At 28.4% G+C, this 27073-nt stretch overlaps 2 protein-coding genes across 4 annotated transcripts in view; one reads left to right on the top strand and one right to left on the bottom strand.

Annotated features, from left to right (window-relative positions):
- The window catches only part of LOC113378429, a 295400-nt gene that overhangs the window by 22585 nt on the left and 245742 nt on the right, over positions 1-27073 (top strand). Inside the window, exon 3 of one of the 3 annotated variants that reach the window (XR_003367184.1) lies at positions 26984-27058. The exons of the other annotated variants lie outside the window; for them this stretch is intronic. The gene's annotated coding sequence lies outside the window, so the exon portion shown is untranslated. The remainder of the gene's footprint in view (positions 1-26983; positions 27059-27073) is intronic. 3 annotated transcript variants of the gene reach the window in all.
- Positions 1-27073, bottom strand: part of LOC113378426 (glutamate receptor 1-like) — a 263910-nt gene that overhangs the window by 121164 nt on the left and 115673 nt on the right. Inside the window, exons 4-6 of the mRNA XM_026618953.1 lie at positions 24244-24497; positions 12168-12332; positions 8388-8579 (exon numbers count right to left, since the gene is read on the bottom strand). Of these exons, the coding sequence (XP_026474738.1) occupies positions 8388-8579; positions 12168-12332; positions 24244-24497 (611 nt within the window). The remainder of the gene's footprint in view (positions 1-8387; positions 8580-12167; positions 12333-24243; positions 24498-27073) is intronic.

The raw sequence follows: 27073 nt of genomic DNA, 5'->3' as shown, positions 1-27073 counted from the left end.
AACAATAAGTATACATTTTGTTAACATTCCTATCGGTTCCGTACCAATGCTTATGCGTTAGACAGCGACGCGGCGCTTACGCGCTTTATATTTTGTCCCTATGTAGTTAAAGCAGTACGATTGCTTTCAAAAAAACATCAGATCTTCCACAATATGTCAAAATAAAGAAAAAAAAATTTTTTTTCAAAAAAAAAAAAATTTAAAAAAAAAAAATTTTTTTTAAAAAATTTTTTCTTTTCAAAAAAAAAACTAATTTTTTGTCCAATTTATAGTTTCTCAAAAATCTTATTTTTTCAAAGTAATTTTTTTTCAAAAATGTTAATCGTTTTAAAAAAAAATAATAATTATTGGTACGGGAAGTTCCAGCAATTTGCCTTAAGGCACGATGCCCTAATTGCCTTAAGACAGAATTCCACTTACAGCTAGTTTATATTTGTGAAACGATCCATCACACTTAAAATCGCATTATTTTTACGCAAGTTGAGCGACCTGTATTCTCCACCAAAACCGCGTACTCTCGTAGCTAAATAGGTGGATACCATAAACTGAGTACGGAAAATTAAAAATTTCTGTTTGCAATTTTGTACATTCCATATTATAATTTAAACCACATACATTTAGTGCTACATTAAAAAATTTGCACAACAGGAATTAAAATATAAAACTAGAAGCATTGTGATATAACGATGTAAATTAGTGATAGAATTAAAATTGAAATCCGCATAAAATGCTTTTTAACGGAACCGTGATTAATAACCACATACTAAAAATATTTAAATCGTTTGTTTGTACTATCGAGATCAGTTTTGAATTTTTTCAATAATAGCAAACCTAACAAACAATAATAATGCACATTTTTAGATTTTGTAAATTTTATTACTTCTAGAAGTCGCTTAGTTCCTGAATCATTAATTTTTTATTACTGCATATGCTCATACATAAATCTTTGAAAATATTTAAGAAACCAGCTATATGAACGTTTTATATGAAAATGTCTTATATGCTACGTCTTTCGTTTTATATGAAAATCGTTTATATAAGTTAGCTTGGTCAGAATAAGCACAGTTAGTATAGTAATAAAGTCCGATTGTCAATTTTAAAGTAACGCAATATTAAGTGATATCATAGTCCAGTCATTTGCTTAAATTGTGTAAGAATCTCGGAATTCGAGATACCCAGCCGTAAGTCTGTAAATCACACATTCAACTTCGAGCGGTCGACGAGTACACATCTAGTTGCGTAAAATACCTGATATAAATAATAGATCAACAACAAAGTGTGGTGAGTCACAGGCAACTCGGGCCTGATGACGTTCCGTTATCGGTTTATAGAAATAATACAGTGAGCACAGAGGTCGAGACAGGTATAAAAATTAGTAATGCAGTTCATTTAATTAATAATAGTGATTGTATGGAATATGAAAGTGACGATGGAAGTGATTATAGTGATAGTAGTTTAATGAGTGAAAATAATGATGGTAAAAAAGTTAATTTGAATACTGTAAATAGTGTTAAAAATACTGATATAAGATGTGGTAATAAAAGTGTCAAGATTAGTACTAACAAATTAGATACAAGAAAAGAATACAAAAAAATGGATAAGGTAAATAGATCAAAAATGAGTCCGAAGAAAAGTAACATTAATGAAGGAGTAATTAAAAAAATGGTACTGGGAATAAAAGATGATCAGGCAAAGGAAACAAAAAATATCAATGAAAATAATTTAAGAAATAATAAAAATGAACCTCAGCGGAATTGGAATGATATGGTAATAGAAGAAGAATTAAGTAGAAGTTCTAACAATATAGAAGTTTTAAAAGAAACTAATAAGAAGAAAAATGATATGGAAATTGAAGAAGAAAATAGTAGTAATCCGGATGTTATAGAAGCGGAAAAAGGAAATGGAAGGAATGACAACCACATGGTTGTTGAGGAAAATTCTAACAAGAGTCAGAGTGAATTAAAATTAAATATTGAGAAAAATTACTATAGTGCATTAGATGAAGGCCCATATGTAGTTTATGCTGAATCAATGAATCAAAATTTGGGTAATTATCATAATGTGGCACTGGGTAGAATAATATATAAAATTTCCCCAGTAATAAGTAGAAATATTGACAATTTTACAAAAATAGGCAAAAACTAAATTAAAATAGTTTTCAAAAATTATAAATATGCGAATAAAATAATTAGAGAAGACCTTTTGAACAAGAATAATATAAAAGTATATATCCCTAGACATAAATTATTTAGGGCGGGGATAATTTTCAATGTGGATGAAGAAATGGATGAGTCAGAAATTAAGGAAGTAATAAAATCAGATATAGAAATAATTGATGTAGTTTGTATTAAAAAAAGAAACAAAGATACAAATAGTCTGAAATCTCAAATGGTTAAAATTTTATTCAAAGGAAATTACTTGCCTGAAAAAGTATCAATATACTCAGTAAAACTTCAAGTGAGTCCATTTGTACAGAAAGTCATACAGTGCCACAATTGTTGGCGATATGGTCATATTCGCCTGCAATGTAAGGCCAAAAAAAGATGCCGAAAATGCTCTAGAGAGCACAATGCTGAATTGTGTCACATAGAAAAAGATTTTGAATGCGCTGGATGTCACAAAAATCACGAAGCAAATGATAAAAATTGTGAAGTTTACCAATTTAATAAAAATGTAAAAGAGCTAATGGCTTTTCAGAATATTTCGTACTCGGAGGCCAAATTTATTCTTCGGAAACAAAATTATGCAGAAGTAACAAAAATAAATCACTTCAATCCAGACTTCAAAAAGACATTTCCTAGAATTAACGAAGCAGTTAATTATGGAACAAACATGATAAATAAAAATAGGTATGAAGCACTGAGTAACCTTCAAGAACAAGAAATAAATATTGATCAAAGTAGGTTAATGCTGATGAATAAACCTAGAAGAATTATGGAAAGAAGACAAACTGAAAATGGCAGATATATACAAATGAATAACAGGAATTTAAAACAAACAAGTGGAGAGAGAAATTCACAAAGGCGCGAATATTGCGGCAAAAATATAGAAATAGAAGAAATTAGGAAAATGCAAATAATCCATGAGGAGCTAGTTAAAAAACTGAGAGAAAAAATAAGGAACAAAGAGTGTGATGATCTAGAGGAAGTTGTGGTAAAATTTAAAAAGGATATGGATATAATTTACGAGAAGTATAATAGTGTGGAAGTTAGAAATATTAGTGAACAACAAATTAAAGTTGGTTTTGATAATAATAACATAAGTTGAAATTATTAGAAGTAAAAGAAAATTGATAAACGTTTAAACAGTTAAATTCAAATTAAAACCAAATCTATAAATTTCATTATGCATTTATTACAGTGGAACATTAGATCGTTTAATTCTAACAAAGAAAGTTTGGAAATCTTTTTATATCAAAATAAAACTGATGTTATATTTTTATCAGAATCCTGGTTCAAATGGAACCGACGGTACTATTTAAAAAATTACAATATAATCAGAACTGACAGATATGACGGGAAAGGTGGAGCGGCTATAATTATTAACGAAAGAATTAACTATCAGATTGTAAATATAGATATTGGAGAAATAGATATAAACAAAGTCCAATTATGTGCAATATCAATAATATTAGGAGATAAAAAAATATATTTGGTATCAATATATATATCGCCAGGTACACACGTTACGAAACAACAATGGAATTATTTATTTGAGAATATTCCTAGACCGTTCATTATAGCTGGAGATGTAAATGCACATCACCATTCCTGGGGATGTAACTATAATGATAATTACGGAATGAATTTAATGGAATCAATTGAAGAGTGTAATTTATTTGTATTAAATAATGGTTCCCCAACACTTGTGTTTAAAAACACTAAAACTGTAGTTGATGTTACAGTGTGCTCTTCTGAAATATTTCATTTAATAACATGGAAAGTAATAGAGGAAAACTTAGGCTCTGATCATTATCCTATTTATTTTTATTTGGATATAGTGAGAAGTAACAGGATATTGATTCCCAATAGAAAATGGAATTGTGGTAAAGCTGATTGGCAAAAATATAAAATAATGATTGAACATGAAATCTTATCATTGGGCAATCATTTAGATGGTAACATTTATGAAAAATTCACAAATATTATAAATCAAACTGCGGAAAAATGTATACCAATAAATAAAATGTTAACAACATCTCAAGTGAGGAAACCAGTGTGGTGGGATGAAGAATGTTTTAAACTGGTAGAAGAACGAAGAAAAGCAGAAAAGAACTTTAGAAGAAATTCGAGTTTAGAAAATTTTCTTCAGTGTAATAAAATTAAAGCTAAAGTTCGGAAAGAACTAAAAATAAAGAAAAGAGAAAGTTGGTGTAAATTTGTCAACAATCTAAATCCTAATACCCCATCTAAAATTATTTTTAAAATGGTTAAATCAATGAACAATTATATTTCACAGAATGAGAAGAATTCAGAATTGATTAATGATAAAGTAGTGGAAGAAGTAGTTGATAATATTGCGCCCTTTGGAGTGGGTGATGATATTTGTAAATATCTTAAAGGAAATAGAGTAACAGGTTCGGTAGAAAAGTCATTAATTAGACCATTTTCATTATGGGAATTAGAAAAATCTTGGAGCAAAATCAAAGATACTGCTCCAGGATTAGACAACATTCATTATTCTATGTTAAAAAACCTTCCACAGTCCGGAAAAGAAATTCTACTCAAAATTATTAATAAGTATTGGCTGTCACCGAATGAAATTCCTGATTGGAATAAATTTAGAGTTATTTTAATTAAAAAGAAGAGCAATAATTCTGATGATAGCAATGCATATAGACCAATTACTTTGGCGTCATGTATTGCTAAAATAAAAGATAGGATGATAAAAAGAAGAGTCGAGTGGTGGATTGAAAACAATCAGTTACTGCCCAAAAGCCAATTTGGCTTTAGAAAAGGATTAAGCACACAAGATAGTCTAAGTATATTTTCCACAGACATACATCTAGCCTTTTCAAGAAACACTTATGTCGTTGCACTGTTTTGCGATATAAAGGGTGCATACGATAATGTGGTGCCGGGAAAATTAGCAGAAAGTCTTGTACATGCTGGCTTACCAGAAAAATTGATCAAAGCTATGGTATATACTACCTTTAATAGAGAAATAGAAGTTAAAATAAATGAAAATGCAAGGATTGGAAGAGTTCTTCGACAGGGTCTACCTCAAGGAGCTATCCTTAGTCCTTTATTATATGCTCTATATGTACGGGATATAGAAGGTATATGGTTGGAAGGTACAAAAATTCTACAATATGCAGATGATTTATTGATCTATATTGAAAAAGATAATTTGAAAGAGGCCATCGATATGATGTCTATGAATATGGAATTGCTGCATATTTGGTTGAATGAGAAAGGTCCGGAACTATCAGATGATAAAAGCTCCATAGGAATATTTACGAGGCATTCCAACAAAAAGTTCCCAGCTTGTATTTCAAGTCCATATAATAAAATTAAAATTCATTGCAACAATAAATTCCTAGGTATATATTTTGATCAAAAAATGACTTTTAAATATCATATGAATTATATTAAAAAAAGAATTGAAAAAAAGACCAGTTTAATGAGACTGATAAACAGTGATTGGTGGGGTTCACACCCTATCACATCTATTAATTTATATAAAACCATAATTAGATCAATACTGGAATATGGTAGCATAATTTTTGGACATTCGAATATGGTAAATGAGCTTGAAAAAATTCAATACAAATGTTTAAGATTTTGCGCAGGTATGATGAGATCGACACCAACAAATGTACTGTTATTAGAAACTGGTGTTATGCCACTAAAAGTCAGATATGAATGGTTGAGTGACAAATATATGTTGAAAAAAATTAATTTTAATTCATCTGAAATATATGACAGAATTAATGATTTAAATAATGAATGCGAACGTAATATTTATTGGCTGAATAAAAAAATACCTATTATTATTCAGAGTTTTAGAGAAGTAATTAAATATCAAGAAAGTATGTATTCATTTAGCATTCATCCTTATTATAATAAAATATATTTTGACAGTTGTATGTTTGATAATATTATAAATATCGATTTATTAAAATCTGATAATAATAATCAAGATGCAGAAGTTATATTTACGGATGGATCGAAGGATATGGACAATGTAGGTTTTGCTATATATAAAGAAACCGATCAAACAAGTGAATGTTACAAGTTACCAGGGTGTGTTTCTGTCTATACAGCGGAGTTATTTGCAATTAATTAAGGAGGCCATAAGAAAAGCTAAAGAACAGAATTATAATAAAACAATTATAATTACGGACAGCATGAGCTGTATCAATAAATTACAAGTGTTTTTTAGAGATCTAAATTTAGAAGAAAAAATTTATTTTGATATCTTGCAAGATTTGGAGAAAATTAAAGAAAATGGAAAGGATATAAGAATAGGATGAGTAAAAGGTCACTCCGGAATTTCAGGAAACGAAAAAGCTGATGAATTAGCCAAATACGCTTGCTTAAAGGGAATGGAATATAACCAAGTATTAAATAAAGATATAATAAAAGTTATGAAAAATAAAGCAGTTAATAAATGGAAAACGAATTGGCAAATAACATCAAGATATAAAGGAAAATATTATAAAGGGGTTAACGACTTTGTTAAAAATGTACCTTGGTTTTATCAATTCAAAAATGAAGATAGATACTTTATAAGTACGATGAACAGAATAAGGTGTAACCATGGACAGTTCCCAGAACACCTGTTCAAAATAAAGATGAGAGAGTCAGCTATTTGTGACTGTGGGAAGGATGTTGGATCTTTGGAACATATAATTTTAACTTGCAGCAGATATCAAGAAAATAGGGATTATTTATTATATGAATTATATAGAATTAAAAATTTAGTTAAACCATTTAATTTATTTAGTTTACTGTCAAATATTGATTATTATAAAATTATTTATAATTTTTTAGTTAAATGTAAAATTAGAATATAAATGTAGGAAACTTTGTATATGGCTAGTTTGTAAATAAGAGGCCAAATAAAATAAATAAATAAAAAAAAAAAAAGTCTGTAAATACCCTAAAATAGCACCCAAAAAGTTGTCTCAAAATCTACATATGGTACGAATACCCTACCATATGTAGGTTTTGAGACAACTTTTAGGGTGCTATTTTAGGGTATTTACAGAATTACAGCTGGGAATAATGACTGGACTATTATTATCTTATTATTCAACCTCGTCATTCAAGACGCGAATATAAATCTTACAAAATGTTCTGAGAGTCCAATTTTTTCATTTCTTTTGTTAATAACAATAAGAACATTTATATTATTTTTAAACTATACACACAGTACATTCAGCTATTTTACAGGTATATTAATTATATTCAATGAGTTATTTTGATTTACAATAAATGATTATAATTATAGATAGTAGTTTGGGGTATTTATAGATAGATACCTTAGTGTTTAATTACAATTAGATACAATTTATTGGATCAAGTAAATAGGCCAATTTTTAAGTCTTTAATTCTGGTGTAAGGAGAAGCGGAGCAACGAGTGAATTGTTGTGATTTTCTCACTTGTGATTAGGATTAGTGGATCTTGTTTTTATAAAGCATTTAATATATATTTAGCATATTCTGATAATTATGCAGAGTTATATTGCTCAGGTACCAGAGTGCACATGTAATCATTCTAAGTAGATTTGTGTCTGCTGTACCAACCCCATATTAGATTTGCTAGAGCAGAGCCAAAGCTCTATTCCGTATGACCAGATTAGAATTATCATGGTTTTATGACCCAAGATTTTATTTTCGAGTGCTAAATTTGAAGTATGTCCGATAAACTAATAAAGTTCCCTAACTCTTTAATTGAGAGTTTTAATTTTTGTTGACATCTGCTGTTTACATGTTAGTCTGCTGACTAGATGCATACCTAAGTATTTAATATAATCTTGGTATAAACACAAGTGCTTTCGACATAATGTATATTCAATTTATTTAACAAATTTACAACAAAACACTTTCTTGGTTTATGCATAGTAATGTATCTGGAAACCAGTATAATTCACCGCAAAATTGATAAGTCTCCGGCGGTGCTAAGAACATATTTCCAGCAAAGCTTAATTGTCGAAGAGGCAAAATCAGACAACCATCAATATGTATGCCGAAGAGTGTTCACGTGACAATTCGTGCACTCATTTAAAGCAATGCTTCAACAATAGTGGTTGTCCTTTTAATGATAAATGTTATAGCTTTACCCGGCACGGCCTAAATTTTTGCAGCTATTCATAACACACCTAGCCTCGACACGTCTTCGCTTCTTCTACTCCGTACGATTTTATCTGATTTTAATCTCACCTTTCTCAGCACGCGCGATATCTTGTCGCCGTGTTCCCAGCCTCTCGTCGTGTTACAGTCGAGGCCTCGGGAACCGTTGGTGGGGCCGCCACGTTTCACGCTACCGCGGAACGTGTCCGGCTTCTTGCGCAGCATCTTGTTGAACGCCTCCACCAGGACGAAGACCGCGTCGTACATCAAAGCGGCCTGAGCCTGCGAATATTAAAGATATACACAATTAGTTTTTTATTCATATTAATTTAAATAACCGTGTTTAACAATAATAAATATTTTAGGCTCAGTCTCGGGCAGTGCTGGATTTGCAGTAGGGGCAGTCGGGGCTAGGGAGGCAAAATATGGAAGGTAGTTAATTATATTGTACAAAAAAAAATTCTCTACAATATAATTAACTAATTCTTCTTAATAACACTTTTTATTTCAAGAAATCTAATTACCTGAACATAATACGATTATAATTTTGCGTTTTCTCGACGTTTGAAGTCATTCTGAATCGAATGAGATCAAATTTGGAAAAAGTATGTGTATAAGTGTATATGTGAGCCAATTTTTGACCTTTCGTCGAAGTTTTCTCAAAAACGCCTTGACCGATTTCAAAAATTATAAAGCCATTTAATGTAACTCGATAATGAGTTTTGTTCCTCAGTTTTGTGCGAAAATATTTTGTCTACTTTTTAACCGAAAATTGTGAAGCGATTTCAAAAATTCAAAACATACACATTTCGGGTAATTTTACGCTAAAATTATTTTTAGTTTGTTTTGTTATTATAGTATGTAATGCGTAATAAATTTTCTGCAATCAAATAGTTACTTTAATTTTAGAAAAAATGAGACATAAAAACTATTTAAGTAAAATTTCAGGCATCGGGCGGCATTTTCGTCAGTACTCCAGAGCGCCAAATTTTTAAATGTGGCCCTGGTCTCGAGTAATAACTAGTGTTGTGTATTGCTTTGTTTCTTGAACAAACTTTTGCAATGTGACACGTTGAAATCATTTGTAAAACATTAGAACTTTTTAATATCTCGAAAAATGTTAAATTCTGGAAAAGATGAAATATTTCAAAAATGTGGAATAATTCAGTATATTTGAAAATTTAGAATAATTTGGAGTTTATGGAAATTAGATCATACTTAAAATTAGATTACAAAATTAGATCATACTTAAAATCATACTTTGAATAGATGTGAATTTTCATTTGGTAAGATTCTGCCATAATAAGACCAATGTTACGGCAAGGCTATGTTATGTAGCAGTTTTAATATAAAATAATACTAAAAGAGGAGGTATGTCTGTGCGTCTGTGTGTGTGATTGGTATACATTCATAAGCCATACTTCCGATCAGCGTGAAAATTTGAGAAATTATTAAGTAAATCTCGAGACAGGTTTTTGGATATTTTAATTGAAGCTGAATAGTAGGATTTAATTCCATTTTTTTTTTATAATGCGTATACAAAAAACACATATAACCCTAAACGTTCAACCTCCTACCAGAAACCCCTATTTTGTAAGAATTATTTACAATATTTAATAGCAATTTATCTTTGTTGATAAACCATACGTTCGATTGCCGTGAAAATTTGGAAAATTGATAGTTAAATCCCCGGATATTTTGATTGAAGCCAAGTCGTAGGGGTTTGTCGTCCTGAAGACTTCTTATTTTTTCGGTCAATTTAATTTTTTTTAATATTTTTTATAATGAGTATATAAAAAACACATCCCTAAAATTTGAACCTTCTACGAAGACAAAAAAAAATGGTAGACTAGGTGTATCAAATATGCATTTTTGTTCGCATTTTTAATTGAAAATAAAACATGGCAAAGCGTGAATGGGTACAGCTAATATATATATATATATATATATATATATATATATATATATATGTATGTATATATAATGCGTATCAATAAATTTTAAACGCTTTGATTCAACGGTTATGAATTATATAAGCACCTTTAATTCTGATTTTTCTTTTGATAAATGACTTCGGTAGTGAATCACAAGATCACAGGGAAAAGTAAAAGGAAAAAAATGCAATAAAATACGGAACGTAGGTAATGCTGTTAATATTTTATTTGACGTTTTGAGTTGTTTTGATGCTGCTGTATTTAGACGTCGTTTAATAAATCATGTGACATATGACTGCTTTTTTGAACGAAGATATGCTTGAGACGCCGTAAACTGTGATACAATATATATATATATATATATATATATATATATATATATATATATATATATATAGCTTAGAATCCTGAATTAATTTTAAAACCTCAAAAACTGTTCGGAAGATGTTATTTAGGAATCGTGTTCATCAGTTTTGAGCAAAGATTGGTCGAGTCGTTCTCAGTAATTAACTGTTGAGAATTGTTTGTCGTTATGTTTATAGATAACATGGTTCTAAACAACATACAAAAACATTACGGCTCTAAGACAGGTAGTTCAATTTTAAAAATTCATCATTGTTTGAAAAAAATATGATAGTTAAAATTAGCATCAAATGACGCTTTGTGTTGTTATAAGTCAATCATATCAATTAGAAATAGCTTTGGAACTAGCAAAAATGTAAGTAAGCAGTGAACAAAACTTTTCTGGTTGTGTAATGTTACCATTAATTAACTTCAAGTAGGGTAAGTTATAGTAATCGCAAAAAAATGGAAAATGAAAATTTTTATATATTTTTACGTTTCAAAGGTTTCTGAATATTTTGGCATACCTTAGAAAAAATGGATGAATGTGTGTGTGCGCGGATACAAATTTTCGTCGACGACTTCGGGAACACCGATCAACCGATTTGAATAATTCTAAAAATATTCGATTCGTATTGATAAGGAGACGTGCTGGTTAGTTTTTGGACAGGTCTAGCCGTTCCGAAGATACGGGGCAAAAAGTGGCAAAAACAATAAATCAGTTTTTAAGACAACGGAGCGCCCCATTCTAATCATTCAAAAAAATTATTTGTATTGACAAGATGAAGAACTGATTAAATTTTTGGAAAGCGTCCAGCGGTTATGGACTCCCAATAAAAATAAGTTAAAAAAATCATTTGGCGGTCAAAAATGTTTATTGGACATTTGTACATCAAATTATCAGATATTTTATAGAAATTTTAATGTGTACACATTTTGTATAATTTTTTTGGGTTCCGTACCCAGGTTTTTAATTATGGTGCGGGAAGTTCCAGCATTTTGCCTCAAGGCACGATGCCACGCACCCCACTAGTTTAAATAATAATATAATATCAAGAACTAAGTACATGATATATGTAATCGTGCCAGTATTTTCTTACAGCATATGCTTGATATTTCACAAAAATTGATCAAGTTTCTTAAAAAAATACTTCACATTTTTCATGAAATATAACATGGCGATAAAGTTCATGCACTAAATAGTCCTACAAACATTTTTTGAATTAAATACAATAATTAATATTTAAAATGATAAGATACAATTTTAGGGCATACAACCATGTGTTTGTATACTATAATTAATAATTCAATTAATTACAGATATTATAAATGTGTTTGAGAGATATCAATTGAAAATTGCAATGTTTAAACTGTTTGGAAGCAAAAACTTTATTTTGTAATAAACAATAGAAAAATTTATCTAAATATTTGGGTTACAAACACTTCTAGTTAAAAACTGATATATAAATTATTATCTCCAACCCATAATACCTACTAGAGAATCTTTATATCGAACATATTGCTTAGTAGAATTTATTATCGCAGGTCGTACCTGAGATAAAATGATTATCTTATGGCTATTTTTATAACTTACTGAAATTGAATCTCTTCCTGGACTTTGCGCAACTTGCGGATCCATTCGCCTACGTGCGTCGAGGAAATCTTTGACGTAGCGTCTAGACGTGTCTACGATGCGAAAGCCGGTTATATTGATTGCTCCATATTCGATCACTTCGCTTTCCCAACTGTCATCCATTATCTGTAAATTATAAATGAACATAAAAGTTATTTTATGTAGGACGGAAATTGATCTGCGAAATGTTATAAACTCAGCAGCAGGCCGAGTTGTTGAAATCGACAAAAATTTGATGATTTTCCGACGTTATTATGACTCGAGTTTGAGGTGATGGAAACATGTAATCATATGGATGTTTGGACAATTTATACCGGTTTTTCATTCAATTTACAACCGCAAAAATATGCTAGCTCCAATAAATTACACTGATTATACTAATTTGGTTTGAAGCACAACGAAATACATTCAAATCCAAAAAATCAACAATTTTATCAAATTAAATCTAGTATATGTCATATGTATATATATGGGATAGAGCGGAGCTTAAAGGTCAGTGAGTAAAAAAAAGTTCACCACCGATACTTCAAAGTATAGTTAAGTGTATTAACAACAATATTTGAAAGTAGACGAAATAATATGTATATTCAGCCGTCATCTTGATTATTGCAACGTCGCTATCAGTATATAAATGACAATTTTTGAAAATCCATGACAAAAGTTTTATCTATTTTCGTTAGTTCTTTTTTGTACGTTTAGTTTACAAAACCTTAAAATATTTTTTAAGTATACGTTAATTAAATATTTTATAATTTGTATTGTTAATTATAGGTTAGATCCAACTGTTTTTTTATATAAGCTATGTAAAAGTTTACACCTTGGCGGGGTAAAGTGGACCAACTGAACCTTTACCCTGGCAAAGGTGTAAAAAAAAAAGAGTGCGCGTAAGGTTCACACGCGATTGAAGTAAAACTTGTTTACTACTGTACAAGATGGCATTTAAGTACAAAAATAAATACATCATACACAAATTTTGATTTATAGTAATATAATAACACTAGTGATGCACACAATTTATTAGTGTCAACCATTATACACATTAAAATAATGATAAATTATAAATTATACATTTATAATAGCAATAAAAATATGTATAATATTCAAAATAATAATGTAATTAAAGTCATACTTCAAATATGACATGATCGGTTTGTCATTGTAATTAGCATTTAGAAATCAACCTTTTTTAGAGAAATGAGGTAATTGCTGATCAATAACTTCTATATACTTAGTTCACACAGCGGATTATGTTAAACAACGCCTAAGCAAATATTGTTTTTGCAAATTCACTCATCATGTAATTGTGTTTCAAGAACTTCATGTAATTAAAATTAACATACATTCATTGGCTGCTTGTATTTTTTTACTTTTTCGCTGGCGATATAATCTCATTCTTTAAACAGCTGTAATATTTTAACCCCTTGTCTGGGGTTTAATTGAGTTAAATAAAGCAACTTTACAAAAGATAAATTGAATAAATAGTTATTACAACTCTGCTGGTGAATGTTTCTGACAAAATACTAGATCTTGGTTATCTTCAGGATTATCTCTATAAAAATTGCACGCATAAAATTTATATTTTGCATTAGTTGAGTAATGTAGTCATTAGTTGAATAATGTTTGTAAAATCGCTTTAAAATTGACAACACATTGCACCTGTTTTCCCATTTTTAAATTATGAAGTATATATATATATATATATATATATATATATATATATATATATATATATATATATTAGGATGGTCCTTAAAATGGAATTTTCGAATTTTCTTACTCCCAGGGGCTCAAATGGTTCCAAATAGATAAAAAACAATTCTCTAAAAATTTTAGCTCTCAATATTAACATTTAGATAGAGCGCAATTCAATCAAAGTTTTGTATGGAAATAGTATGAAAAAATTTTCAAAAATTTTAAAAATGTTTTTAAATGTAATTTAGCAAACAAATGAATGAATAAAACTCATTCATTTGTCGCTAAGTTATACCTAAAACATTTTTTTTTAATTTTCAAAAAAAAATTCATGCTCTTTCCATATAAACTTTGATTGAATTGCGCTCTATCTAAACGTTAATATTAAGAGCTAAAACTTTCAGAGAATTGTTTTTTATCTATTTGGAACCATTTGAGCCCCTGAGAGCAAGGAAATTCGAAAATGACCATTTTAAGGACCACCCTAATATATATATATATATATATATATATATATATATATATTCTACTTATATAATTCATAAAATAAGAAATTTGTGAGGTTATACATATATGATATTAGTTTGTTTATAAGAAAATTTGCAGTGTGCAACATATTGTGCACAAATAAATAGACGGACTAATTAAATCTTATATTATTCGTTTGTAGTTCCAACAATTCTATACAGCTAGCTAAATAACATACTAGGCACTTCTTTACTGTATTTTCTAAGACTATATTTTAAAACAAGAGTTTAAAAAGTTTTTTCAAGAATAAGTAAACTGCATAGAAAAATTATATACCAACTGCGTTATAAGATCTATGGCTATTAAATTTAAAAATATAATCTAAAGGCTGTATATATATACATATATACATATACTTCATACCTCATCACATTGCATATTATTAAAACAAAAACTTAAGCCAAAGTTATGTACACGCTGCAATTTAAAGTTAGCTATTCTGTTAAACTGTATCCTGAGACATAATGTGATTTCTGGAGCTCTTCCCATATATACACTGATTAACCTCATCAATTTCAATATTATATTCACTTATACAACATAGATATATTAAAATCAAAGGTGATATATAATACACACACTGATACTAATCGATCCTCATATGTTAGTCCTATTTATAATCCTTTTGTTTTAAACTTCTATAACTAAATTACTTTCATACCTAGTTTCTAAATTGATTCATGCATCTAAGTAGTCACATATTTTCACTAAAGTGTAAAATTAAAGCAAAAAAGTTTACAACAAAAATCATGTTTTTTTTTATTTAGGTCACGTCCAATTCAATTAGTAGCTTGTAATTTTAACCATTGGTGAAAATCGTATAATTCTAATACGTCTATTTTTGCAGCTACTATGTCATAATATTTTAAATAATTAACATACTTCAGTCCTTTAAATTGACCTAAGTTCTTTTTTTCATCCTCAATTGTGTCCATATTTTCTTGGTGATATGACAAAACCAACTACCCTATATATTATATATATATATATATATATATATATATATAAAATCTGTGAATTTGGGAGTATTCATGAAACTTTTATCCAAATATCATGTTTAAATAAAGAACACCTGTGTCGTAATCCAAGAGATTAGTTCATCAAGCGCTAAATCCTATTAATGATGTTGCCAATTGAAACCGTTTATTCAAGTATTACATGCAAAAGCAATATTATTATTATTTTAACATATCAGATAATATCTACACCATGCTAATAAACACCAGAAAACATTGATATTTCGTTACATAATTAAATCAAAACGTTGTTTTAGTAAAATAATTAAATTCATAATTCTATTTTTTATCATTTCTGAAATTTCTTATTTGATTTGAACAATAATACTTGTCTATATTTTATTTGTGTCCCAAATAATAGAAATTGTATTCATATAAATAATACTTATATCGATTTCATATTCGTGTAAATATATGCATATCTGAGAATATACTTTATAACGCAAAGATAAATATATATTAAAATTTATTTTTGCATGAATATTAATTCAACATCAATGGAACCATTTAAATTAATTCAATTTAATATCAGTTATTGTAATTGACTGGGTACAGTTGTGCCAGGGTACGGTCGTAACAGTCGCCATATCAGCTAACCTATACTCTGATTTTGACATCGTATAGGGTCCAAGGAGAAAAAATTAAGTATGGTTGCTTGAACCATTAATGTATTCAGTGCGCGCCCTACATTGCAATAATTTTTGACTCTTTAAAAGCAATGCTGTATGCTTTTAAAGAGTCAAAAATAAGTTTTTTCGTTCGATTTCTTCCAATAATAATTGTTCCTTGTATACAGATAGATCACTTATTATTTAGCTGTAATTTGAACATTAGTAGTCAATTACCAGCGATTAGTTTTTGCGTATATAGTTTAGTTCAGTCATAACCATGATTTGTTTTTAAAAGTGTTTATTCATTTATTGAATAAATAATTTTTTAGAATTAGATATCTAATTTTCTAAATTTATCTAAAAATTTTTCAGATTTTTTTTTAATTTAGGAACCTGGGGAGAATACGAAATTTTCTTTGATTATTTTAAGTTGCGTAATTTTATGTGCTTGTTTATTATTCAATTTTATTTTAAGAATTTTAACAATTTAACCAAACATTTCAAAAGACCATATCACTAACCCGATTATCGGATCATTTTTCAATTATATATTTTTGTGCTGAATCTACAATGATAGTAGATTTCTATTTTAACCCTATATGAGCCAAATTCTTCTTGTACAATCAAACAAATTAATTAACAAATTAATCAACGAATTATTTATAAGTCTATAAGCGCAAATAAAAAATATAAAATACTGTTTAAAGAAATTTTTTGGTATCAATGGATTATGCGACTTAAATCACAGCGGCCTATATAGTGTTTGCACTTCTGTGTATGGAAATATTATTTCAGGTTGAAAAGTTTAACAAAAGTCATAAATATTGATCTTGGTTGAGTTAACAACGTTACAGGATTAATATTTTTGCGTCATCTCACGAAAAATGTCATAATTATTTAGTAAAATATCAAACATGGAATGTGACCTGATAATTACGCGAGCCCATAGAGGGTAAAAATAAGTACGATATTCTCAAATTTTGATTTTAGAGCAAATTGCTTGACCTGTAATTTGTAAAACAAATTATAAGTAAACCAACCAAGCAAATCATATAAATATATTTTAATACCTTTCATACAAGATCCTTCATTTCAAGAAATTGTATTTTCTTGAACTCGATTCAACCAAATCACACAGGTCAACAGTTAATTGATTGATAATGTAATGGGAGTCACTTATGCCCAAAGAATGGACCAATCAGAAAATAATATAAAATTGTCAAATTTATGTAAACTAGTAATATTTCAAATTTTACGTAAGTAATATTCCAACATTCAAACTAGTAATATTAACAGAACTTTATTACATATTATTTCAGTATTTATTATATATTATATATTATATAATTTATTATATATTATATATTATTTCAGTATTATTTCATTCAAATAAACAAAATCTAAATCTAAAATTCATCATATTTTTATGTCTGAGTCTGATGTAGCCAATATCTAATTATATCTGGTTCTTTAACATTATCTACACAGAATGTATTTTTTTAAAAGATTTTGGCTTCATATAGTTGATCACAAACTCTTTCTTCAGATGGAATAATATAAGTAAACCACGAAATCCAGTCTGCTTATAAATTTTTAATTCAATCAATACGAATCTTCAGAATATATTTTTCTACTCGTGATTATAACGAAATCATATTAACACAAACGACATTACGATAAAAAAAAATATTATCGAATAAATTCTCAATGAACTGCTCGCGCTGTATAAGTGCATGCAGTTCTCTGTCGACAAAATCAAATCGGTTTTCACTAAGCAACTGTAGTAGATCCTTTAGTTGTGCATATGAAGTACAGTTTGAATAAATTTTCCGGCTTAAGAAGTGAAAAGAAATTCATTTTAAACGCTATGGACGACGTAAAGTGGTTTTACTGCTCGCCTATTCAAATAGCTCCGCATCAGCTGCGCTCATTCTGCACATTTGCAGCGAATGCACATAAGCTGAAGTGCATATAATTTTTATACGTCAATTCCAATGTTTAATCTGTTCCGTAAACACTGCAAGACGTTGAAATGTAAATTATAATTATACAAGTGAGCACGATGATAATATTTACATGAAATATGATATTATGCACTTAGAATAGTTAATTAAATCAACCTGTCGCTTTATGTAGCACTAGTTGTAATTCATTCCGAATAGACACCGCCGTTTCAAAGATTAATCACTAGTGTCAGCTATAATCAGGATTAAATTTATGCATTTCGTAAGTAGTATTTGTTTATTATCTAAATTTTTTATTGGTCTTATTTTTTTGCTATAATAAGTAATCGGTCGGGTAATATTTTGCCAAAAAAATAACCTTATATTTACCATATAATATAGTTACATGTAGCACATAATCTTTACTCGTTATTTTACTAATTAATATTATCACATTTACGTTTTTGAGATATCTGGACCGACTTAGATTTTAAAAAAATACATTCGATGAGTATTAGCAATCTAATAGTACTTGAAAAGGCGTTTTAAAGTCACCGCGGAGAGTATACAAACCAAAGTCAAGTTAATTTTAATTTTAACTAATGGTGTATGTGGAATCGTGCCTTAAGGCAAATTGCTGGAACTTCTCGTACTGGAATTAAATATTCGAAAAAAAATCAATAACAATAAATATTGATCAATTATTAATAAAAATTGTTTTAAGCATTTTCAAATATTATAGATAATTATTATCACTATAAATTTCATTATTCATAAAATTACAGTAGCAAGAGGTGTCGAATGAATCCATCTGAAGATATATTTCTTACGATTAGAATAACGCATTTTAAATATATGAATTTTTAAACGGAATCCAACAAAATTCTAACATAATTAGTACTCATTTTTAAAAACTTGATCAAATATTTAAATAAGGCGTGCCAAAATGTTCAGAAACGGAACTTAATAATTATTTCAAATCATTTATATATTTTGTTGAAAAAGTTTTATAGAATTTTTAATATGTTCACTTTCCATATCATCAATAGCGAGGGCGGGGCACAAAGTTCCGACTTGACTTTGAGCAATTAAATTATGAAAGCCCAACCAGTTATATCAAAACAAACAACAAATATCAAACAAACAATACCTGACTATGTTCAGTAAAACTCCCAGCTAATTCATAATTGTAGAAATGTGTTTTTGGCGATTTTCAAAAAAATGTCACCTGCTCCGTTTTACCCCATAGACGGGGCAAAACGGGACAGTCAGGAAGCTAACAGATCCAATGTTTTATTTTTAATTTTAGAGGGATTTTACAAAATGATAGCTACATAGCAAACCAAAGCAAAATACAAATATGGGTACTTTTTTCACAAACATAACCCTGTTTATAACTATGATTTAGTATTTTGACATAAATGATCATCAGCATAGTTAGAATAACAATATAACTTATATCTTCATTTTGGTAACTTAATTTACATTTACTATTTTTTATGTTTATACCTTTTACAAGGTAAAAGTTTTGTTGGTCCTTCTTACCCATATATGTATAAACTTCAAAAGAAATTATATGAAAAAAACTGTTGGATCTAACTTTAAATTAACAATACATCTTATAAAACAATTAAATAATATATACTTAAAAATTATATTAAGGTTTTCGTGAACTAAACAACAGTGTGCTCACAACGAAAAAAAATAACAAATTAAAGAATTTTTGATTAGGATTTTAAACATTTTTAAACATTTATAAGAATCAAGGTGATGGCTGATTATACATTTTTTTTCCTCCTACTTTCAAATATTGTTCTTAAAAAATTCTTAACTTCAATTCATTTTGAGATATCGGTGGTAAACCTTTTTACCCGCGGACCTTTAAACCCCGCACTACCCTATTTATTTTGAAACGTTTTAAAAATAGTATATAAAAACTAACTTATAAATCAAATATTTTTCAACTGTTAAAAAATCCATTTTCTACAGTTCCGTAAATTCTTTAAATCTTCAAATTCATTGAAAATTTATATATATATATATATATATATATATATTATCTAATTAAGTAAGCATGATAAGAGCGTGAAATAATTTTTTTTTTGGATTATGGTTTGTTTGTAAATAAATACTTATTTTAAACGTTATTCTTTGAAAATTGTATAATCATTTTTTAGCTAATGTGATTATCTATCATTACCAATTTCTTAAATGCATTGTTTAAAAATAATAATCCTTATAACACGATTTTTTATGTCATTAACAACAAAATTATTTTAATATATTTAACCATTTAAGAAAATGATTTTTATCACATTATGGAATATTTTTTAAATATCTTTATGTATATATAAAGATACATGTGAGTATAACTTTAAAATTCAATAAAATATTTTATAACATCAAACAGTTATATTGATTTGTTGGTCAAACGAATTCCGTACGACCACTTTGACTGTATTTCCGTCTAAATATCTCGTGCTATAAATTCAAAGAGCTCACATGTTTATATCTAGTTTATCTTCAAAAGAAAATAAGCACGAAATGAAACTACAATATAGATACGATATTGTTGTAATATCGATTCATTTTTTCGTGATGTGCTTACACATCTATATTTACTTGGGCAGATAAAAACATAAGATATTTTACGCTTTTTCTATGATATATTTTTATAGCAGTTTTCTACTATGGCACTAAAATATGCTATCGTCTCAGCGGGAAAATATTTACTTTGCTTGTAATAATAAAACCAATATATTAACATCAATCTCATTTTTTCTTTAACAGAAATTTTTCATGTAATATAAATATTATACTTGTAGTCTTATTTTACACTTTTTCTATATTTTGAATTTTAATATTTACAAATTATGATATAAACGTAAATAATAAAAAATGAAAATAAACAAAAATGGAATTGATAAAAAATACATATTAGTTAGATTAAAATATTTTAATTCATATTAATTTGGGATTCGTTGAAATAATTTAGCTTAAAAAAATGTAAAAAAGTATTCTGAAAAGTACATTCATGAAGTGTTTTTATAAAGTAAAACTTTGTCGATTTGGCGTATCAGTAAGTACATATTATTTATTAAAAAAAATGCGGATTTATTAATACCTATATGTGCCTCTTGCTATATTACTTTGAATAAGTTTATTTTTATGTAATATAATATATAATTCATAAATAACATATTTGTTTATTATTATATCATTCATAATACATTATTATTTCGAGTTTACCAGTGCATTAGGGTTATAGCTATGGGATTTTGGGCAGTCTGATGTCAAGCAGTAGTGATATCAGTTTTCACTTGAAAATATAGATAGTTATAAGTTTACAAGTAAAAATATCCATTATCAGGCATTGCACCATCAACAAAAACTAGTGGTGAATGACATCGTGCCTTAAGGCAAATTGCTGGAAATTCCCGTATGAAAATTAAATTTTTTAAAAAGTCTTTAAAATTTTTTGAAAACTTCAGAAAAACAGATTTTGAGAATTTTGATTTTTTTTATATTTCGAATTTTTTTATACTGAGGGGTCAGTTTACAATTAAAAATTTTAAGAAATCAATAATATTGAAATCGGTTATTTCGACTTTGAAACATATTATTGAAGTTAAGTGAATTCTTGCGCCATCTGTATAGTATTCGTGAACTCAAATATTATGACACATAAGAATATTTATAAACCACTTAACCTCTGATTAAATCCATGTGGGCTGTTCTATAATATTTATTCATCATGGAATCCAGATAATAATTTGAGTTTCAATTAAACATATCAATTAAATTAATATTTTGCTGCAAAATTAATCTTGATTCCATGATGAATAGGATTTAATTAGAGGTTAAGTGGTTCATAAATATTCTTATGTGTCATAATATCTGAGTTCACAAATACTATACTGAGGCGCAAAAATTTACTTAATGACGTATGTTAATAACAAATATAAGAAACTTTCAATTGGCGTGCGCGCTATCTAAATGTTTATATTAAGAGCTAATATTATTAGAGATTCATTTTTTATTCATTTGGAAGTATTGGCGCCCTTTGAAGCAAAGAAATTCGTAAATGTCCTTGTTGAGGGCCACCCTATTATATATATATATATATATATATATATATATATATATATATGTATATGTATAGTATACGGATTCAGATACTTTTACCATCTTCTCTTAGTTCCATATTTTTACAACACCGCTCTTAAATTATTACTAATATGTATGCAACCCTGTTTCCATTTTTTTCGATTTAATATTGAATGCTTTTGTTTGTTTTTTCGTTTTTCGTTAAAATATTATGTACTTCTGATAGTATTCTTATATATTATATCGCATTTCTTATGCAGTCCAATTCCTTTATCTATGCGGCGACACGCGCGTTTAGGGAAAAAATGCCATATATGCAACCACGTCACGTCACGTCACGGATTTTGAACATCCCTGAGGACGAGCGAGTTCTAATAATAAAAATATTTTACACAAGTGCCTCATCCTGCTTATGTAAGTGTTATAGAATCAAGATGAGTAACATGAAGAAGGACATCTCGCTAAATGGCACAAGTAGAATCCATTGGACCGTGTATAGGTATAAGTCAGAAGGTTACAGAAAAATGCGATACGATTTTGTGACCTTTGGTATATATTTATTTGCGCTTATTTTTGATAAGCTACTTTTGTGGTCTAATATTATATAGTGAATAAACTTCACAACGAATTTCCACTGATCCATCTGTATCAATTTCATCCTTTCATTATTGTGTTTTAGCAGCCACTGTGTAGATTGTATTTATTTTCTGTTATTAAAAAAACTTGATTTCTGTATGATAATTAGGGTATGGCGGAGCACAAAAGTCTAATTTGACTGTGAGCAATTATATTGTGAAAACCAAATTATATCACAACAATTAACGCATATCAAAAAACTATCTGACTATGTTCAGCAGAACTTGCAGCTAATTCACTATTGTAGAAATATGATTATTTTGCTGTTTTTCATAAGTTTGTTACCCGGTTATTTTACCCTATAGGCGGGCTAAAATGCGACAGTCAGAGCAAAACGGACCCAAAGTAATATTTTTAATTTTAAAGAGATTTCTAGAAATAATACATCATTCAACCAATGCAAAATATAAATTACAAGGTATATAACTTTGATCTGGTATTTTGTCAGAACTAGTAATCAGCAGAGTTGAAATAACTATTTAACTTATTTCTTGTAAAATTACTTTTTTAAGTCAATTCACATTGTAATTTACTAGTTTTTAATGTTTGCACCTTTGCCAGGGTAAATGTTCAGATGGTCTTTTTCACCCCACCCACGTGTAAGCTTCTATAGAGGTTATTTGAATAAAAAACGGTTAGATGTAACTTAAAATTACTATCACATTTTTCAAAACAATTAAATAACGTTAACTTAAAAATTATATTGAGGTCTCGTAATCAAATTTAAACAGACCAAAAAACTAACAACGAAAGAAACTACTTTTTGGTATGGATTTTCGAACATTGATTGTTAATTAATTTTGCGAGTCGAATTGCTTAGTCGCCTTTTAGAACTTCAAGAAATCTGAACATAGTTTCATTTACGCTTTTACAAAAAATCCTGAAAGGATTTTGCAAATTCAAGAGGCGGTAGAAGGCCTTTAATTGGAAATCGAGTTGATTAACTTTTCATAATCATTGGCTTATTTCATCTGCAATTAATTGTTTTTTTTTGCGTTTTTAAAGAATATTAATGCAGGACCATAGTTTTAAAAAAATATTTTAGAATATTTGTTAGAAGTTTGAAAAAAAGATTAAAGTAATAAAATTAGAGTTTGGAATAATAGGCTGTGTCAGTCTCACTTCTTATTGGTTGAGTCACACATATTGTGAAAGTTTTACAACTTGCCATAAGAAAAAATTACACTTATTACGCCTTCTTTTTTAGGTAGTTATAAAGTTAATTTTAACAATAAGGTACTATGCACCTTACTTTTATAATTTTAACTTTACTAATTAACACTTAGAATTTTATACAAATCGTCCTAAATTTAGTGAAATAGTAGTCACTTTTCTCTTCAGAAATTAAAAGTCAAAACGTATGTCTATATATAAAGTTTATGTATAGTTTAATATTAAAATCTTTCTACACTCGTGTCTGTGTTAATACATAGAAGAAGTAACAAAAAGTATCTCCGGTGTCAAGTTTCCGTGCTTTTACGAGCATCTCCATAAAACTACTCACCAGTCCGCTCAGCAGATAGTGGTACGTCCTTTTTCCTAGAGCGATGTCGCGCACGTGACTGACTACTATCTCTTTGGCCATGTCCGTGGGACAATCGAGCACCACGTATTTGTGGCTCCACCGGCTGATGTCCTCGATGGTGCGCAGGTAGTCCATTGCATCAGACACGTTGCCGACACGTTTAACTAGTTCCACTTGGAACGATTGGTTGCCCGGACGGAGGCCCTGGTAGATCTGTTGCAGGCGCAGCAGTCCTGGAAATTGAAATTTTGTTTTTTACGTTAACTATTTATACAGATTTGTTATGTTAGATTATTAGTATTTTAGCCAACTCGCTCTCGCTAAAATAATGTATATAATATATATATATATATATATATATATATATATATATATACATGTATATATATATATATATATATATATATATATATATATATATACGTTGTCCTGTACGCACGTCTATTATAATTTTTTAATATTCTATAATAAAATTTACCATTTACCTAAAAATAATAATTATTGTTTTTTAAATTACTCGTCAAACCAAAATGCATATACATTTTACAATATTAGCGATGTTAAATATATAACTGCTTTAACTAAAATGATCAATATTCACACAATATTGGAAATTTAAGTTTTTTAAACGGTGTAAAAAAAATCTGAAAAAAATATTATATAGTATCAGCAAATTTCATATACGAATCTTGTGTTGTGTTTTTCGCATACGTCGCATTCAAGGTAGGACTGGCCCTGATTATTACTTAATTTCATATTTTAAGTGAGTTAATTTGTCAAATCCTGTTCATATGTATATCATTCAATCTGCCATACATATACTGTATCTATTTTTATGTATATATTATACTATTTTAATTTCTGGACCATCTCCGCTGCTTTTTGGCAATAATAATGTAGACATTTCAATTTCTTATTTATAATCATAAATTTATTATACATATTCTACTATTGTCTATGATCATAAGTAAATTGAAATTTTTGGCAGATGACAGCTTTCATTTGTTTTGAATGCCAAATAATGTTTCAAATATTTTCTATGTTTACATTTTTTTCCATTTATTTCTACAATATTACTATATATTTACAATCACATACATTCTAAAAAAAAGTTCAGAAAGGTTTATCAAAATCCGAATGATCGTTTAGGAGTAGTATATTTACATACATCATTACAGAATTTTATATATAAGATATATAAGATTTACATTATAAATAATTTATATATATATATATATATATATATATATATATTCATACTACAAAATATGAATGCTGAATTTTACAATATTTATAATAATTATTTAAAAATATTTGAAACAGTTGTCGTTAATCAATGATCATTGATTACACAGGGTTCACAAAAACAGTTTTCTGCATTGGGTGTATGGCATATGTTTTCTGATGTAGTTTTTACCGATGAACAAAAATGTGATATCAAAATTGGGGATCAAATAGGATCAAATCGAGAAAAATTAAAAAAAAAGACAGAATCTCCATTTAGTATTTCTTCTGTCTTACAATTTCTGTCGTTCCCTGACCCTTTTATATTAAGGGGTTATATACACTTACGATTTTCTATAAATTGATTTTTTTTTATTCTCTCAATATACCTATATTTAAGAACACACCAATTTCATATTATTCTGGTGAATATTTTCGAAGTTACACGCAAATTTGAAAAGGAAAATACGGATGAAACGGAAGAAAGTAGTTAGTGATACGGCGAAAAAAATTAAAAAATAATAGGAAAACAATGTTACATGTGATTAGACTGTTTAGTATTGCATTCTAAATTTTGTGAAATGTGAATTTCTTTCCGGCCGGTTTGAAAACTGTGAAAAACGCTGCATACATAACCACCGGCATATTTAGGAGAGGAATAGAATCACTATTGGAATATATGAAATTAATATAAATTACAATTTGGGCTCAATGCGCATTCAAATCCCGAAAAAGAAGGTAAGCGCTAGAGAGCAACCGAGATGAAAGAATGGCTCGCAGACATCAGCTCGAGTTATTAGAAGTTTTCAAATCGGTGGAGGGTCTCTTGTGTAGCCCTGGAATAAATGACTCAATGGAAGATGAAAAAATGTATCTCATGTAATTTGCTTTCCAAACTTCAAACGCGTTTTTCTCAAAATGGTGTTTTTAAAATTGGTGACCAACATAACTCGAAAACGGCTGCTCCAATTAGCCTCAAATTTTAAAATAATCTTCTTGAATATATTTTTTAGTGATTAATCAAAAAATTTTCCTATCCGATAAATATTTTAGTTTTTATGAACAATTTAAGGTCAAAATTTCGGCGAAAAACCGTTTTTTTTTAAGAAACCGCCTTTTTGTCAAATTATTATTTTGCTTATTGCTTCGATTAATTATGAGATTTATCATTTCTTTAATGAAATCTTTTTGTTTTTCTTAATTTCGGATGATTTACTTCAGGGATAGAGTAGTCACCGCAAAGCGTGTTTTTCAAGAAGTGCAGATCTGCTGTAATTTTTTTTAATAAATATTTTTACCTGTATTTATTTTTAAAATATAATTAACATATGCCTTTATATGTGTAAAAATTTTTGTATCGATAGATTTTATTATAGTTTTCACAGAAAAAAGACTAAAAAAATGACCTTTTTTCGGCCGATTAGGCTTATATACCCCTTAAAAAATGACTATGGAGTTTTCACTAAAATAACCTAATAAGTTTTTTTTTTTGTAGATCACAGCAGTGAACTTTAAACTTATTTTAAGATACTTATTTGCAAGTATGTTTGCAGATCATCCAAGGGTAATGGTGAGTAAATATGTT

The sequence above is a fragment of the Ctenocephalides felis genome, unplaced genomic scaffold, assembly GCF_003426905.1.
Source record: "Ctenocephalides felis isolate EL2017-DRISC unplaced genomic scaffold, ASM342690v1 CF-g0.4_SCAFFOLD_01886, whole genome shotgun sequence".
NCBI lineage: Eukaryota > Metazoa > Arthropoda > Insecta > Siphonaptera > Pulicidae > Ctenocephalides > Ctenocephalides felis.
Note: the sequence above shows the minus strand (reverse complement) of the source record. Positions and strands in the feature narration are given on the sequence as shown.